General features: G+C 48.3%; 1 protein-coding gene across 1 annotated transcript in view; it reads right to left on the reverse strand.

The window, feature by feature from the left end:
* Nucleotides 1–18,074, reverse strand: part of LOC142209033 (nicotinamide N-methyltransferase-like) — a 48,559-nt gene extending 30,485 nt beyond the window's left edge. Inside the window, exon 1 of the mRNA XM_075277969.1 lies at nt 17,924–18,074. Within this exon, the coding sequence (XP_075134070.1) occupies nt 17,924–18,074 (151 nt within the window). The remainder of the gene's footprint in view (nt 1–17,923) is intronic.
* Nucleotides 18,075–18,348: the final 274 nt, after the last annotated feature.

Here is an 18,348-nt window from a genome sequence, read left to right on the forward strand (position 1 = left end):
TCCTAGGAGTCCTAAGAGTATTCTACACTATGTTTTATAGATAGGTTCCTAGGAGTTCTAAGAGTATTCTACACTATGTTTTATAGATAGGTTCCTAGGAGTCCTAAGAGTATTCTACACTATGTTATATAGATAGGTTCCTAGGAGCCCTAAGAGTATTCTACACTATGTATTATAGATAGGTTCCTAGGAGTCCTAAGAGTATTCTACACTATGTATTATAGATAGGTTCCTAGGAGTCCTAAGAGTATTCTACACTATGTTTTATAGATAGGTTCCTAGGAGTCCTAAGAGTGTTCTACACTATGTTTTATAGATAGGTTCCTAGTAGCCCTGAGAGTATTCTACACTATGTTTTATAGATAGGTTCCTATGAGCACTAAGAGTGTTCTACACTATGTTATATAGATAGGTTCCTAGAAGTCCTAAGATTATTCTACACTATGTTTTATAGATAGGTTCCTAGGAGTCCTAAGAGTATTCTACACTATGTTTTATAGATAGGTTCCTAGGAGTCCTAAGAGTATTCTACACTATGTTTTATAGATAGGTTCCTAGGAGTTCTAAGAGTATTCTACACTATGTTTTATAGATAGGTTCCTAGGAGTCCTAAGAGTATTCTACACTATGTTTTAAAGATAGGTTCCTAGGAGTCCTAAGAGTGTTCTACACTATGTTTTATAGATAAGTTCCTAGGAGTCCTAAGAGTATTCTACACTATGTTTTATAGATAGGTTCCTAGGAGTTCTAAGAGTATTCTACACTATGTTTTATAGATAGGTTCCTAGGAGTCCTAAGAGTATTCTACACTATGTTTTAAAGATAGGTTCCTAGGAGTCCTAAGAGTGTTCTACACTATGTTTTATAGATAAGTTCCTAGGAGTCCTAAGAGTATTCTACACTATGTTTTATAGATAGGTTCCTAGGAGCCCTAAGAGTGTTCTACACTATGAATACAACAGAGAAAGTTAGGGCTGCGTCTTACCACCTGGCTGGGCTTAGTAGGGAGGTGCAGGATCTTTCCTCCGGACCATGAGGTGAGTTCAATAGTAGAAATGAAGTAGAAAGGGCGATCCGTAGACACTCCTCAGCCTTTAAAATATTCAAGTCTTTATTCCATTTAGGTTAAAAAGAAGATACACAAAATAGGGTGTCCATCAGAAATTACACATGGTGCGTTAAAAAAGTCGCTTACGCGTTTCAGGGTGTCCCCCCTTTAATCATAGCATGATTAGCAAGAAAAAAAGCAAAATAATGCTAAAATGTTTTATAGGACAAGATTGTGTGTCATTCATCTATTAGTTTATTAATTAAGTCAAAGTTTTCTCCACTTTAGACAGTCCTGACTTTTTAGAAGGTTCCTGTTAGGGAATTGCCTGTTGAACAATTCTCCATTGGCTGCAGCTGAAACCTGGAAGGAAGGGAATGACAGAGACAACTTGGGGGGGACAGTCCCTTCTCTGTGTAAGTCAAGACAAAACTACGCAGATGAGGATTCAGAAAGCCGAGGTCAAACCAGAGAGACAAACAGGACCAAACCAGAATCCAAAGAGAAGTCAAACAAAAAGCAAAGGTCAGTAATACAAAGCAAGAGCAACGACAAACACTTAGCAAGCTCAGGGATACAATAGCCATCCAACACGATTGGACTATTGACCTGTTCAAATTCCTATTTTTTTTAGTCTCCTCGACCCCCCTCAATTATAGTAATAAAAAAATGTAATCAAAAAGTTGAACATTCCAAAAAATGGTTCTAAAACAAAAAGTTGCCAAATAAAAAAATCCCCAAAAACCTAAATAGCTCTGGCAACAAAAAAAGTAAAGAGAATAAAAAGTTACAGACATGAGAACATATTGTCAAGTGACAACTAAAAGTACAACTTGCAAAGAATAGAGATGAGCGAACACTAAAATGTTCGAGGTTCGAAATTCGATTCGAACAGCCGCTCAATGTTCGTGTGTTCGAACGGGTTTCGAACCCCATTATAGTCTATGGGGAACAGATACTCGTTAAGGGGGAAACCCAAATCCGTGTCTGGAGGGTCACCAAGTCCACTATGACACCCCAGGAAATGATGCCAACACCTCTGGAATGACACTGGGACAGCAGGGGAAGCATGTCTGGGGGCATCTAACACACCAAAGACCCTCTATTACCCCAACATCACAGCCTAACAACTACACACTTTACACACTCAATACCACCTCTCTGACAGTAGGAAAACACCTTGAAACATGTGTATTTGGCACTTGCAGTGAGGAGAGCTTGTCACCAGCAGTGAATTTGGCCCTTGTAGTAAGTTGAGGTTGGCACCAACATTTGTTTTGAAAATCAGGGTGGATTGAGCCTCTAACCAGCAGAGTTTGGGCAAATTCATGGTGGAGGGAGCCTCTAAAAACCCCAGTTTGGACCAATTCATGGTGGAGGGAGCCTCTAACCAGCCCAGTTTGGGCAAATTCATGGTGGAGGGAGCCTCTAAAAAACCCAGTTTGGACCAATTCATGGTGGAGGGAGCCTCTAACCAGCCCAGTTTGGGCAAATTCATGGTGGAGGGAGCCTCTAAAAAACCCAGTTTGGACCAATTCATGGTGGAGGGAGCCTCTAACCAGCCCAGTTTGGGCAAATTCATGGTGGAGGGAGCCTCTAACCAGCCCAGTTTGGACCAATTAATGGTGGAGGGAGCCTCTAACCACCCCAGTTTGGACCAATTCATGGTGGAGGGAGCCTCTAAACAGCCCAGTTTGGGCAAATTCATGGTGGAGGGAGCCTCTAAAAAACCCAGTTTGGACCAATTCATGGTGGAGGGAGCCTCTAACCAGCCCAGTTTGGACCAATTAATGGTGGAGGGAGCCTCTAAACAGCCAAGTTTGGACCAATTCATGGTGGAGGGAGCCTCTAAAAACCCCAGTTTGGACCAATTCATGGTGGAGGGAGCCTCTAACCAGCCCAGTTTGGGCAAATTCATGGTGGAGGGAGCCTCTAAACAGCCCAGTTTGGGCAAATTCATGGTGGAGGGAGCCTCTAACCAGCCCAGTTTGGACCAATTAATGGTGGAGGGAGCCTCTAACCAGCCCAGTTTGGACCAATTAATGGTGGAGGGAGCCTCTAACCAGCCCAGTTTGGACCAATTAATGGTGGAGGGAGCCTCTAACCACCCCAGTTTGGACCAATTCATGGTGGAGGGAGCCTCTAACCAGCCCAGTTTGGACCAATTCATGGTGGAGGGAGCCTCTAAAAAACCCAGTTTGGACCAATTCATGGTGGAGGGAGCCTCTAAACAGCCCAGTTTGGGCAAATTCATGGTGGAGGGAGCCTCTAAAAAACCCAGTTTGGACCAATTCATGGTGGAGGGAGCCTCTAACCAGCCCAGTTTGGACCAATTAATGGTGGAGGGAGCCTCTAAACAGCCAAGTTTGGACCAATTCATGGTGGAGGGAGCCTCTAAAAACCCCAGTTTGGACCAATTTATGGTGGAGGGAGCCTCTAACCAGCCCAGTTTGGACCAATTAATGGTGGAGGGAGCCTCTAACCAGCCCAGTTTGGACCAATTCATGGTGGAGGGAGCCTCTAACCACCCCAGTTTGGACCAATTCATGGTGGAGGGAGCCTCTAAACAGCCAAGTTTGGACCAATTCATGGTGAAGGGAGCCTCTAAAAACCCGTTTGGACCAATTCATGGTGGAGGGAGCCTCTAAACAGCCCAGTTTGGGCAAATTCATGGTGGAGGGAGCCTCTAAAAAACCCAGTTTGGACCAATTCATGGTGGAGGGAGCCTCTAAACAGCCAAGTTTGGACCAATTCATGGTGAAGGGAGCCTCTAAAAACCCGTTTGGACCAATTCATGGTGGAGGGAGCCTCTAACCAGCCCAGTTTGGGCAAATTCATGGTGGAGGGAGCCTCTAAACAGCCCAGTTTGGGCAAATTCATAGTGGAGGGAGCCTCTAAAAAACCCAGTTTGGACCAATTCATGGTGGAGGGAGCCTCTAACCAGCCCAGTTTGGACCAATTAATGGTGGAGGGAGCCTCTAACCACCCCAGTTTGGACCAATTCATGGTGGAGGGAGCCTCTAAACAGCCAAGTTTGGACCAATTCATGGTGGAGGGAGCCTCTAAAAACCCCAGTTTGGACCAATTCATGGTGGAGGGAGCCTCTAACCAGCCCAGTTTGGACCAATTAATGGTGGAGGGAGCCTCTAAACAGCCAAGTTTTGGGAAATTCATGGTGGAGGGAGCCTCTAACCAGCCCAGTTTGGACCAATTCATGGTGGAGGGAGCCTCTAAACAGCCCAGTTTGGGCAAATTCATGGTGGAGGGAGCCTCTAAAAAACCCAGTTTGGACCAATTCATGGTGGAGGGAGCCTCTAACCAGCCCAGTTTGGACCAATTAATGGTGGAGGGAGCCTCTAACCAGCCCAGTTTGGACCAATTAATGGTGGAGGGAGCCTCTAACCACCCCAGTTTGGACCAATTCATGGTGGAGGGAGCCTCTAAACAGCCAAGTTTGGACCAATTCATGGTGGAGGGAGCCTCTAAAAACCCCAGTTTGGACCAATTCATGGTGGAGGGAGCCTCTAACCAGCCCAGTTTGGACCAATTAATGGTGGAGGGAGCCTCTAACCAGCCCAGTTTGGACCAATTCATGGTGGAGGGAGCCTCTAACCAGCCCAGTTTGGACCAATTCATGGTGGAGGGAGCCTCTAACCACCCCAGTTTGGACCAATTCATGGTGGAGGGAGCCTCTAAACAGCCAAGTTTGGACCAATTCATGGTGAAGGGAGCCTCTAAAAACCCGTTTGGACCAATTCATGGTGGAGGGAGCCTCTAAACAGCCCAGTTTGGGCAAATTCATGGTGGAGGGAGCCTCTAAAAAACCCAGTTTGGACCAATTCATGGTGGAGGGAGCCTCTAAACAGCCAAGTTTGGACCAATTCATGGTGAAGGGAGCCTCTAAAAACCCGTTTGGACCAATTCATGGTGGAGGGAGCCTCTAACCAGCCCAGTTTGGGCAAATTCATGGTGGAGGGAGCCTCTAAACAGCCCAGTTTGGGCAAATTCATGGTGGAGGGAGCCTCTAAAAAACCCAGTTTGGACCAATTCATGGTGGAGGGAGCCTCTAACCAGCCCAGTTTGGACCAATTCATGGTGGAGGGAGCCTCTAACCAGCCCAGTTTGGACCAATTAATGGTGGAGGGAGCCTCTAACCACCCCAGTTTGGACCAATTCATGGTGGAGGGAGCCTCTAAACAGCCAAGTTTGGACCAATTCATGGTGGAGGGAGCCTCTAAAAACCCCAGTTTGGACCAATTCATGGTGGAGGGAGCCTCTAACCAGCCCAGTTTGGACCAATTAATGGTGGAGGGAGCCTCTAAACAGCCAAGTTTTGGGAAATTCATGGTGGAGGGAGCCTCTAACCAGCCCAGTTTGGACCAATTCATGGTGGAGGGAGCCTCTAAACAGCCCAGTTTGGGCAAATTCATGGTGGAGGGAGCCTCTAAAAAACCCAGTTTGGACCAATTCATGGTGGAGGGAGCCTCTAACCAGCCCAGTTTGGACCAATTAATGGTGGAGGGAGCCTCTAACCAGCCCAGTTTGGACCAATTAATGGTGGAGGGAGCCTCTAACCACCCCAGTTTGGACCAATTCATGGTGGAGGGAGCCTCTAAACAGCCAAGTTTGGACCAATTCATGGTGGAGGGAGCCTCTAAAAACCCCAGTTTGGACCAATTCATGGTGGAGGGAGCCTCTAACCAGCCCAGTTTGGGCAAATTCATGGTGGAGGGAGCCTCTAAACAGCCCAGTTTGGGCAAATTCATGGTGGAGGGAGCCTCTAAAAAACCCAGTTTGGACCAATTCATGGTGGAGGGAGCCTCTAACCAGCCCAGTTTGGACCAATTCATGGTGGAGGGAGCCTCTAACCAGCCCAGTTTGGACCAATTAATGGTGGAGGGAGCCTCTAACCAGCCCAGTTTGGACCAATTAATGGTGGAGGGAGCCTCTAACCAGCCCAGTTTGGACCAATTAATGGTGGAGGGAGCCTCTAACCAGCCCAGTTTGGACCAATTAATGGTGGAGGGAGCCTCTAACCAGCCCAGTTTGGACCAATTAATGGTGGAGGGAGCCTCTAACCAGCCCAGTTTGGGCAAATTCATGGTGGAGGGAGCCTCTAACCAGCCAAGTTTGGACCAATTCATGGTGGAGGGAGCCTCTAAAAAACCCAGTTTGGACCAATTCATGGTGGAGGGAGCCTCTAAACAGCCCAGTTTGGGCAAATTCATGGTGGAGGGAGCCTCTAAAAAACCCAGTTTGGACCAATTCATGGTGGAGGGAGCCTCTAACCAGCCCAGTTTGGACCAATTCATGGTGGAGGGAGCCTCTAAACAGCCAAGTTTGGACCAATTCATGGTGGAGGGAGCCTCTAAAAACCCCAGTTTGGACCAATTCATGGTGGAGGGAGCCTCTAACCAGCCCAGTTTGGACCAATTAATGGTGGAGGGAGCCTCTAACCAGCCCAGTTTGGACCAATTAATGGTGGAGGGAGCCTCTAACCACCCCAGTTTGGACCAATTCATGGTGGAGGGAGCCTCTAAACAGCCAAGTTTGGACCAATTCATGGTGAAGGGAGCCTCTAAAAACCCGTTTGGACCAATTCATGGTGGAGGGAGCCTCTATCCAGCCCAGTTTGGGCAAATTCATGGTGGAGGGAGCCTCTAAACAGCCCAGTTTGGGCAAATTCATGGTGGAGGGAGCCTCTAACCAGCCCAGTTTGGACCAATTAATGGTGGAGGGAGCCTCTAACCAGCCCAGTTTGGACCAATTAATGGTGGAGGGAGCCTCTAACCACCCCAGTTTGGACCAATTCATGGTGGAGGGAGCCTCTAAACAGCCAAGTTTGGACCAATTCATGGTGGAGGGAGCCTCTAAAAACCCCAGTTTGGACCAATTCATGGTGGAGGGAGCCTCTAACCAGCCCAGTTTGGACCAATTAATGGTGGAGGGAGCCTCTAAACAGCCAAGTTTTGGGAAATTCATGGTGGAGGGAGCCTCTAACCAGCCCAGTTTGGACCAATTCATGGTGGAGGGAGCCTCTAAACAGCCCAGTTTGGGCAAATTCATGGTGGAGGGAGCCTCTAAAAAACCCAGTTTGGACCAATTCATGGTGGAGGGAGCCTCTAACCAGCCCAGTTTGGACCAATTAATGGTGGAGGGAGCCTCTAACCAGCCCAGTTTGGACCAATTAATGGTGGAGGGAGCCTCTAACCACCCCAGTTTGGACCAATTCATGGTGGAGGGAGCCTCTAAACAGCCAAGTTTGGACCAATTCATGGTGGAGGGAGCCTCTAAACAGCCCAGTTTGGACCAATTCATGGTGGAGGGAGCCTCTAACCAGCCCAGTTTGGACCAATTAATGGTGGAGGGAGCCTCTAACCAGCCCAGTTTGGACCAATTCATGGTGGAGGGAGCCTCTAACCACCCCAGTTTGGACCAATTCATGGTGGAGGGAGCCTCTAAACAGCCAAGTTTGGACCAATTCATGGTGAAGGGAGCCTCTAAAAACCCGTTTGGACCAATTCATGGTGGAGGGAGCCTCTAAACAGCCCAGTTTGGGCAAATTCATGGTGGAGGGAGCCTCTAAAAAACCCAGTTTGGACCAATTCATGGTGGAGGGAGCCTCTAAACAGCCAAGTTTGGACCAATTCATGGTGAAGGGAGCCTCTAAAAACCCGTTTGGACCAATTCATGGTGGAGGGAGCCTCTAACCAGCCCAGTTTGGGCAAATTCATGGTGGAGGGAGCCTCTAAACAGCCCAGTTTGGGCAAATTCATGGTGGAGGGAGCCTCTAAAAAACCCAGTTTGGACCAATTCATGGTGGAGGGAGCCTCTAACCAGCCCAGTTTGGACCAATTAATGGTGGAGGGAGCCTCTAACCACCCCAGTTTGGACCAATTCATGGTGGAGGGAGCCTCTAAACAGCCAAGTTTGGACCAATTCATGGTGGAGGGAGCCTCTAAAAACCCCAGTTTGGACCAATTCATGGTGGAGGGAGCCTCTAACCAGCCCAGTTTGGACCAATTAATGGTGGAGGGAGCCTCTAAACAGCCAAGTTTTGGGAAATTCATGGTGGAGGGAGCCTCTAACCAGCCCAGTTTGGACCAATTCATGGTGGAGGGAGCCTCTAAACAGCCCAGTTTGGGCAAATTCATGGTGGAGGGAGCCTCTAAAAAACCCAGTTTGGACCAATTCATGGTGGAGGGAGCCTCTAACCAGCCCAGTTTGGACCAATTAATGGTGGAGGGAGCCTCTAACCAGCCCAGTTTGGACCAATTAATGGTGGAGGGAGCCTCTAACCACCCCAGTTTGGACCAATTCATGGTGGAGGGAGCCTCTAAACAGCCAAGTTTGGACCAATTCATGGTGGAGGGAGCCTCTAAAAACCCCAGTTTGGACCAATTCATGGTGGAGGGAGCCTCTAACCAGCCCAGTTTGGGCAAATTCATGGTGGAGGGAGCCTCTAAACAGCCCAGTTTGGGCAAATTCATGGTGGAGGGAGCCTCTAAAAAACCCAGTTTGGACCAATTCATGGTGGAGGGAGCCTCTAACCAGCCCAGTTTGGACCAATTAATGGTGGAGGGAGCCTCTAACCAGCCCAGTTTGGACCAATTAATGGTGGAGGGAGCCTCTAACCAGCCCAGTTTGGACCAATTAATGGTGGAGGGAGCCTCTAACCAGCCCAGTTTGGACCAATTAATGGTGGAGGGAGCCTCTAACCAGCCCAGTTTGGACCAATTAATGGTGGAGGGAGCCTCTAACCAGCCCAGTTTGGGCAAATTCATGGTGGAGGGAGCCTCTAACCAGCCAAGTTTGGACCAATTCATGGTGGAGGGAGCCTCTAAAAAACCCAGTTTGGACCAATTCATGGTGGAGGGAGCCTCTAAACAGCCCAGTTTGGGCAAATTCATGGTGGAGGGAGCCTCTAAAAAACCCAGTTTGGACCAATTCATGGTGGAGGGAGCCTCTAACCAGCCCAGTTTGGACCAATTAATGGTGGAGGGAGCCTCTAAACAGCCAAGTTTGGACCAATTCATGGTGGAGGGAGCCTCTAAAAACCCCAGTTTGGACCAATTCATGGTGGAGGGAGCCTCTAACCAGCCCAGTTTGGACCAATTAATGGTGGAGGGAGCCTCTAACCAGCCCAGTTTGGACCAATTAATGGTGGAGGGAGCCTCTAACCACCCCAGTTTGGACCAATTCATGGTGGAGGGAGCCTCTAAACAGCCAAGTTTGGACCAATTCATGGTGGAGGGAGCCTCTAAAAACCCCAGTTTGGACCAATTCATGGTGGAGGGAGCCTCTAACCAGCCCAGTTTGGACCAATTAATGGTGGAGGGAGCCTCTAAACAGCCAAGTTTTGGGAAATTCATGGTGGAGGGAGCCTCTAACCAGCCCAGTTTGGACCAATTCATGGTGGAGGGAGCCTCTAAACAGCCCAGTTTGGGCAAATTCATGGTGGAGGGAGCCTCTAAAAAACCCAGTTTGGACCAATTCATGGTGGAGGGAGCCTCTAACCAGCCCAGTTTGGACCAATTAATGGTGGAGGGAGCCTCTAACCAGCCCAGTTTGGACCAATTAATGGTGGAGGGAGCCTCTAACCACCCCAGTTTGGACCAATTCATGGTGGAGGGAGCCTCTAAACAGCCAAGTTTGGACCAATTCATGGTGGAGGGAGCCTCTAAAAACCCCAGTTTGGACCAATTCATGGTGGAGGGAGCCTCTAAACAGCCCAGTTTGGGCAAATTCCAGGTGGAGGGAGCCTCTAAACAGCCCAGTTTGGACCAATTAATGGTGGAGGGAGCCTCTAACCAGCCCAGTTTGGACCAATTAATGGTGGAGGGAGCCTCTAACCACCCCAGTTTGGACCAATTCATGGTGGAGGGAGCCTCTAAACAGCCAAGTTTGGACCAATTCATGGTGAAGGGAGCCTCTAAAAACCCGTTTGGACCAATTCATGGTGGAGGGAGCCTCTAACCAGCCCAGTTTGGGCAAATTCATGGTGGAGGGAGCCTCTAAACAGCCCAGTTTGGGCAAATTCATGGTGGAGGGAGCCTCTAACCAGCCCAGTTTGGACCAATTAATGGTGGAGGGAGCCTCTAACCAGCCCAGTTTGGACCAATTAATGGTGGAGGGAGCCTCTAACCACCCCAGTTTGGACCAATTCATGGTGGAGGGAGCCTCTAAACAGCCAAGTTTGGACCAATTCATGGTGGAGGGAGCCTCTAAAAACCCCAGTTTGGACCAATTCATGGTGGAGGGAGCCTCTAACCAGCCCAGTTTGGACCAATTAATGGTGGAGGGAGCCTCTAAACAGCCAAGTTTTGGGAAATTCATGGTGGAGGGAGCCTCTAACCAGCCCAGTTTGGACCAATTCATGGTGGAGGGAGCCTCTAAACAGCCCAGTTTGGGCAAATTCATGGTGGAGGGAGCCTCTAAAAAACCCAGTTTGGACCAATTCATGGTGGAGGGAGCCTCTAACCAGCCCAGTTTGGACCAATTAATGGTGGAGGGAGCCTCTAACCAGCCCAGTTTGGACCAATTAATGGTGGAGGGAGCCTCTAACCACCCCAGTTTGGACCAATTCATGGTGGAGGGAGCCTCTAAACAGCCAAGTTTGGACCAATTCATGGTGGAGGGAGCCTCTAAAAACCCCAGTTTGGACCAATTCATGGTGGAGGGAGCCTCTAACCAGCCCAGTTTGGACCAATTAATGGTGGAGGGAGCCTCTAACCAGCCCAGTTTGGACCAATTCATGGTGGAGGGAGCCTCTAAACAGCCCAGTTTGGGCAAATTCATGGTGGAAGGAGCCTCTAACCAGCAGAGTTGTGGGAAAGCAGGGTGGAGGGAGCCTCTAACCAGCAGAGTTGGTGGAAATCAGGGTGGAGGGAGCCTCTAACCAGCAGAGTTGGGGGAAATCATGTTGGAGGGAGCCTAGTATTAGCAGAATTGTGCAACGCTTATGGTGGATGAGTATGAGGATGCGGAGGAATTGGAGAGGTTGAGTACAGACATGGAGTTTCATGTTGGGGTGCTTTACACAGGTGGGCACAAAAATGAAGGCTCTATCCAGTGGTGGTTCATTTTTATCAAAGTGAGCCGGTCGGCACTCTCAGCTGACAGACGGGTGCGCTTGTCAGTGATGATGCCACCGGCTGCACTGAACACCCTCTCAGATAGGACGCTGGCGGCAGGACAGGACAGCACCTCCAAGGCATATAGGGCAAGTTCAAGCCACAGGTCCAACTTCGACACCCAATACGTGTAGGGCGCAGAGGGGTCGGAGAGGACAGGGCTGTGGTCGGAAAGGTATTCCCGCAACATGCGCCTATACTTCTCACGCCTGGTGACACTAGGACCCTCCGTGGCGGCACTTTGGCGAGGGGGTGCCATCAAGGTGTCCCAGACCTTAGACAGTGTGCCCCTCGTTTGTGTGGACCGGTGAGAACTTGGTTGCCTACTGGAGGAACTGCCCTCCCTGCCGCCAACGTCACATGCTGGAAACATCTCCATCATATTCTGCACCAATTGCCTGTGGCAAGCATTGATGCGATTGGCCCTCCCCTCTACCGGAATAAAAGACGAGATGTTGTTTTTATACCGGGGGTCAAGGATAGCAAAGATCCAGTACTGGTTGTCCTCCATGATTTTGACAATACGCTTGTCGGTTGTAAAGCACCCCAACATGAACTCAGCCATGTCTGCCACAGTGTTAGTTGGCATGACTCCTCTGGCCCCACCGGAAAGTTCAATCTCCATTTCCTCCTCATCCTCCATGTCTACCCATCCGCGCTGCAACAATGGGACGATTCGAAGTTGCCCGGAAGCCTCCTGTATCACCATCACATCATCGGACAACTCTTCTTCCTCCTCCTCCTCCTCCTCCTCCTCCATTAAACGCAGTGAAGCGGACAGATGTGTGGACCTACTCTCCAGCTGTGACGGATCGGATGCTATCCCTAACTCCTCTGTGTGATCTGAGTTATCCCTGATGTCAATCAGGGATTCTCTCAGAACACACAAGAGCGGGATTGTAAGGCTCACCATCGCATCCTCAGAGCTCACCCTCCTTGTGGACTCCTCAAAGACCCGTAGGATGTCACAAAGGTCTCTCATCCATGGCCACTCATGGATGTGAAACTGAGGCAGCTGACTTTGTGGCACCCTAGGGTTTTGTAGCTGGTATTCCATCAAAGGTCTCTGCTGCTCAACCACTCTATTCAACATCTGAAACGTTGAGTTCCAGCGTGTGGGGACGTCGCACAAAAGCCGGTGTTGTGGCACATGCAGGCGTTGCTGGAGAGATTTTAAGCTAGCAGCGGCTACTGTCGACTTGCGAAAGTGGGCGCACATGCGCCGCACTTTCACCAGTAGCTCTGGAACATTGGGGTAGCTCTTTAGGAAACGTTGCACCACTAGGTTGAAGACGTGGGCCAGGCATGGAACATGTTGGAGTCCGGCAAGCTCCAGAGCTGCTACCAGGTTCCGGCCGTTATCACAAACGACCATGCCTGGGCCCAGGTGCAGCGGCTCAAACCATATTGCCGTCTCATCGAGGAGGGCATCCCTCACCTCGGAGGCAGTGTGCTGTCTGTCCCCCAAGCTGATCAGCTTCAGCACAGCCTGCTGACGTCTACCAACGCCAGTGCTGCAACGTTTCCAACTCGTAGCTGGGGTCAATCTAACAGCGGAGGAGGAGGCGGTGGCGGAGGAGGAGGCGGTAGAGGAGGAGGAGGAGGGGGGTGTTCTTCTCGTGTCCCTGCCAGGAATGTTAGGCGGGGAGACGAGGTACACCGGGCCAGTTTGGGAAGCAGTCCCAGCCTCAACTACATTCACCCAGTGTGCCGTCAGTGAAATGTAGCGTCCCTGTCCGCATGCACTTGTCCACGCGTCGGTGGTCAAGTGGACCTTTGTGCAAAGCGCGGAACTAAGGGCCCGCCTGATGTTGAGTGACACGTGCTGGTGCAAGGCGGGGACGGCACACCGGGAGAAGTAGTGACGGCTAGGGACGGCATAGCGAGGTGCCGCAGTTGCCATCAGGTCCAGGAAGGCGGGAGTTTCAACAAGCCGGAACGCCAACATCTCCTGGGCCAGCAGTTTAGCGATGTTGGCGTTCAAGGCTTGCGCGTGTGGGTGGTTAGCAGTGTATTTCTGCCGCCGCTCCAATGTCTGAGAGATGGTGGGTTGTTGTAAAGAAACGCCTGATGGTGCCTTTGATGGTGCAGGAGAAGGAGATAAGACAGGACCAGGGGAGGATGAGGTAGAAGTCAACAAAGTGGCGGAGGCAGATGAAGTGGTGTCCTGGCTCGTCCTCTGGAGTGCATCGCCAGCACAGTCAGCAGTGGCAGTGGCAGAGGCAGAGGCAGTGGCAGAGGCAGTGGCAGTGGCGTGAACGGCAGGCGGCCTTTGTCCTGCCGTTGCTGCCTGCCACTGATTCCAGTGCTTGGATTCCAAATGACGGCGCATTGAAGTGGTGGACAGGTTGCTCTTCTCAGAGCCCCTAATCAATTTCGAGAGGCAAATTGTGCAGACAACACTATATCTGTCCTCGGCGCATTCCTTGAAAAAACTCCACACCTTCGAGAAACGTGCCCTCGAGGTGGGAGTTTTTCGGGGCTGGGTACGAACTGGAACATCTTGGGAGATTCCGGGTGTGGCCTGGCTTCGCCTAAGCTGCTGACCTCTGCCTCTGCCTCTAGCTACCCTTTTTGGTGCTGCACCTGCCTCAACATCCACACTACTTTCCCCGCTTGACATCCCCCCTGTCCAGGTCAGGTCAGTGTCCTCATCATCCACCACTTCCTCTTCCAACTCCTGTCTCATCTCCTCCTCCCGCACAATGCGCCGGTCAACTGGATGCCCTGACGGCAACTGCGTCACATCATCGTCGATGAGGGTGGGTTGCTGGTCATCCACCACCAAATCGAACGGAGATGGAGGAGACTCTAGTGTTTGAGCATCTGGACACAGATGCTCCTCTGTTAGGTTCGTGGAATCGTGACGTGGAGAGGCAGGTTGAGGGACAATGAAAGGAGCGGAGAACAGCTCTGGGGAGCAGGGATAGTTTGGGTTATTGTTCTGTAAAGCTTCGGAATTTTGGGAGGAAGGAAGACAAGACTGTTGGGTAATAGGAGGAGAGGAGGCAGAGTCTGACTGGCTGCTGGACAATGTGCTGTAAGCGTTCTCTGACAGCCATTGCAAGACCTGTTCCTGGTTCTCGGGCCTACTAAGGTTTGTACCCTGCAGTTTAGTTAATGTGGCAAGCAACCCTGGCACTGTGGAGTGGCGCAATGCTTGCTGCCCCACAGGAGTAGGCACGGGACGCCCTGTGGCTTCACTGCTACCTTGCTCCCCAGAACCATTCCCCCGACCTCGCCCACGGCCTCGTCCACGTCCCTTTCCGGGAGCCTTGCGCATTTTGAATTCCTAGTTAGAAATTGGCACTGTATACCAGTAGTAAAAATTGTGGGTGCACGTAACCCCAATATATTCTTTGAATTACCAGTCAGAAACTGGCACTATATGGCAGTAGCAAGAAATGAGGGTATTTATAACCCCAATATATTCTTTGAATTCCCAGTCAGACAATGGCACTGTATACCAGTAGTAAAAATTGTGGGTGCACGTAACCCCAATATATTCTTTGAATTACCAGTCAGAAACTGGCACTATATGGCAGTAGCAAGAAATGAGGGTATTTATAACCCCAATATATTCTTTGAATTCCCAGTCAGACAATGGCACTGTATACCAGTAGTAAAAATTGTGGGTGCACGTAACCCCAATATATTCTTTGAATTCCCAGTCAGACACTGGCACTATATGGCAGTAGCAAGAAATGAGGGTATTTGTATTCCCAATATACTCTTTGAATTCCCAGTCAGACAATGGCACTGTATACCAGTAGTAAAAATTGTGGGTGCACGTAACCCCAATATATTCTTTGAATTACCAGTCAGAAACTGGCACTATATGGCAGTAGCAAGAAATGAGGGTATTTATAACCCCAATATATTCTTTGAATTCCCAGTCAGACAATGGCACTGTATACCAGTAGTAAAAATTGTGGGTGCACGTAACCCCAATATATTCTTTGAATTACCAGTCAGAAACTGGCACTATATGGCAGTAGCAAGAAATGAGGGTATTTATAACCCCAATATATTCTTTGAATTCCCAGTCAGACAATGGCACTGTATACCAGTAGTAAAAATTGTGGGTGCACGTAACCTCAATATATTCTTTGAATTCCCAGTCAGAAACTGGCACTATATGGCAGTAGCAAGAAATGAGGGTATTTGTATTCCCAATATACTCTTTGAATTCCCAGTCAGACAATGGCACTGTATACCAGTAGTAAAAATTGTGGGTGCACGTAACCCCAATATATTCTTTGAATTACCAGTCAGAAACTGGCACCATATGGCAGTAGCAAGAAATGAGGGTATTTATAACCCCAATATATTCTTTGAATTCCCAGTCAGACAATGGCACTGTATACCAGTAGTAAAAATTGTGGGTGCACGTAACCCCAATATATTCTTTGAATTACCAGTCAGAAACTGGCACTATATGGCAGTAGCAAGAAATGAGGGTATTTGTATTCCCAATATACTCTTTGAATTCCCAGTCAGACAATGGCACTGTATACCAGTAGTAAAAATTGTGGGTGCACGTAACCCCAATATATTCTTTGAATTACCAGTCAGAAACTGGCACTATATGGCAGTAGCAAGAAATGAGGGTATTTATAACCCCAATATATTCTTTGAATTCCCAGTCAGACAATGGCACTGTATACCAGTAGTAAAAATTGTGGGTGCACGTAACCCCAATATATTCTTTGAATTACCAGTCAGAAACTGGCACTATATGGCAGTAGCAAGAAATGAGGGTATTTGTATTCCCAATATACTCTTTGAATTCCCAGTCAGACAATGGCACTGTATACCAGTAGTAAAAATTGTGGGTGCACGTAACCCCAATATATTCTTTGAATTACCAGTCAGAAACTGGCACTATATGGCAGTAGCAAGAAATGAGGGTATTTGTATTCCCAATATATTCTTTGAATTCCCAGTCAGACAATGGCACTGTATACCAGTAGTAAAAATTGTGGGTGCACGTAACCCCAATATATTCTTTGAATTCCCAGTCAGAAACTGGCACTATATGGCAGTAGCAAGAAATGAGGGTATTTGTATTCCCAATATACTCTTTGAATTCCCAGTCAGACAATGGCACTGTATACCAGTAGTAAAAATTGTGGGTGCACGTAACCCCAATATATTCTTTGAATTACCAGTCAGAAACTGGCACTATATGGCAGTAGCAAGAAATGAGGGTATTTATAACCCCAATATATTCTTTGAATTCCCAGTCAGACAATGGCACTGTATACCAGTAGTAAAAATTGTGGGTGCACGTAACCCCAATATATTCTTTGAATTACCAGTCAGAAACTGGCACTATATGGCAGTAGCAAGAAATGAGGGTATTTATAACCCCAATATATTCTTTGAATTACCAGTCAGAAACTGGCACTATATGGCAGTAGCAAGAAATGAGGGTATTTGTATTCCCAATATACTCTTTGAATTCCCAGTCAGACAATGGCACTGTATACCAGTAGTAAAAATTGTGGGTGCACGTAACCCCAATATATTCTTTGAATTACCAGTCAGAAACTGGCACTATATGGCAGTAGCAAGAAATGAGGGTATTTGTATTCCCAATATACTCTTTGAATTCCCAGTCAGACAATGGCACTGTATACCAGTAGTAAAAATTGTGGGTGCACGTAACCCCAATATATTCTTTGAATTACCAGTCAGAAACTGGCACTATATGGCAGTAGCAAGAAATGAGGGTATTTATAACCCCAATATATTCTTTGAATTCCCAGTCAGACAATGGCACTGTATACCAGTAGTAAAAATTGTGGGTGCACGTAACCCCAATATATTCTTTGAATTACCAGTCAGACACTGGCACTATATGGCAGTAGCAAGAAATGAGGGTATTTGTATTCCCAATATATTCTTTGAATTCCCAGTCAGACAATGGCACTGTATACCAGTAGTAAAAATTGTGGGTGTATATAGCCCCAATTCTATTGCTAGGGGACTTGCAGGGTATTTCTGGGGTGAAGGTGGGGGGGCACACCGTTGGAACGGGTATCGGGGTATATATCGGGTATACGGGAATACACTGACAGTGTATTCCATTCAGGATCCTGGGAAAGCTGGGTTGCGGCGATTGAGCCCGTCAGTGCCACGTTACACTGACAAGCTTCTCCCTGGAATTTAGCTCTTATAAGAGCTGTTGGTTGTCTTCTCCTTCCTATCCTAGCCTGTCCCTGCCTACCCAGAATCTAAGCCCTAGCTAGCTGGACGGAAACCTCCGTCCCCGGTGAATTGCAAGCTCAGAATGACGCGAACCTGGGCGGCGCTGTTCTTTTAAATTAGAGGTCACATGTTTTCGGCAGCCAATGGGTTTTGCCTACTTTTTTCAACGTCACCGGTGTCGTAGTTCCTGTCCCACCTACCCTGCGCTGTTATTGGAGCAAAAAAGGCGCCAGGGAAGGTGGGAGGGGAATCGAGTAATGGCGCACTTTACCACGCGGTGTTCGATTCGATTCGAACATGCCGAACAGCCTAATATCCGATCGAACATGAGTTCGATAGAACACTGTTCGCTCATCTCTAGCAAAGAACAATCTCTGATGTTACTCTGTTGTCAGAAAAAGAAAGCAGTTAAGAATTTTGGAAGGTGAAGATAAGAAATATGAAGAAAGTTGTTGAGTGTTAACTTACAAACTCCTCGACGTCCTTAAAGGTTTAAAACAAATTAACCATAGAGAGTCCAGATACAGACCTGCTGCAAAAGCTTGTATAAGACTTTTAATGGGAAATATCACCATGTCCTCTCCAAAGGCCATCCCAGGTTTATCTGAAAAATAATCCTCCAGTAATTTTCTGGTATCATGGCCGTGTATATGATAACGCTTGTAAGTACTGCAATCCATCGTGTAGTCTTGTGGTGCAGATGATGGAATTCCTTCTAGACTGGTGCACAAGGTCTGTATAGAAGTACTTGGGATCTCTGTACATTAGTAGGATAGTTACATTTACTTATCCCATCATGTGTTATTATATTCATGAGCCAGTCATGGGGAGAGAAAATCACATGGAAGAGAAATGATCTTTACTCACACAAATATGTATTTTTCTGTTTGCCCCTTCTATATTGTAATAATCTGAGTGTGGAAGAATTTGTGCTGGTTGACAGATATAGACATC

The sequence above is a fragment of the Leptodactylus fuscus genome, chromosome 6 (assembly GCF_031893055.1).
Source record: "Leptodactylus fuscus isolate aLepFus1 chromosome 6, aLepFus1.hap2, whole genome shotgun sequence".
NCBI classification, from domain to species: domain Eukaryota; kingdom Metazoa; phylum Chordata; class Amphibia; order Anura; family Leptodactylidae; genus Leptodactylus; species Leptodactylus fuscus.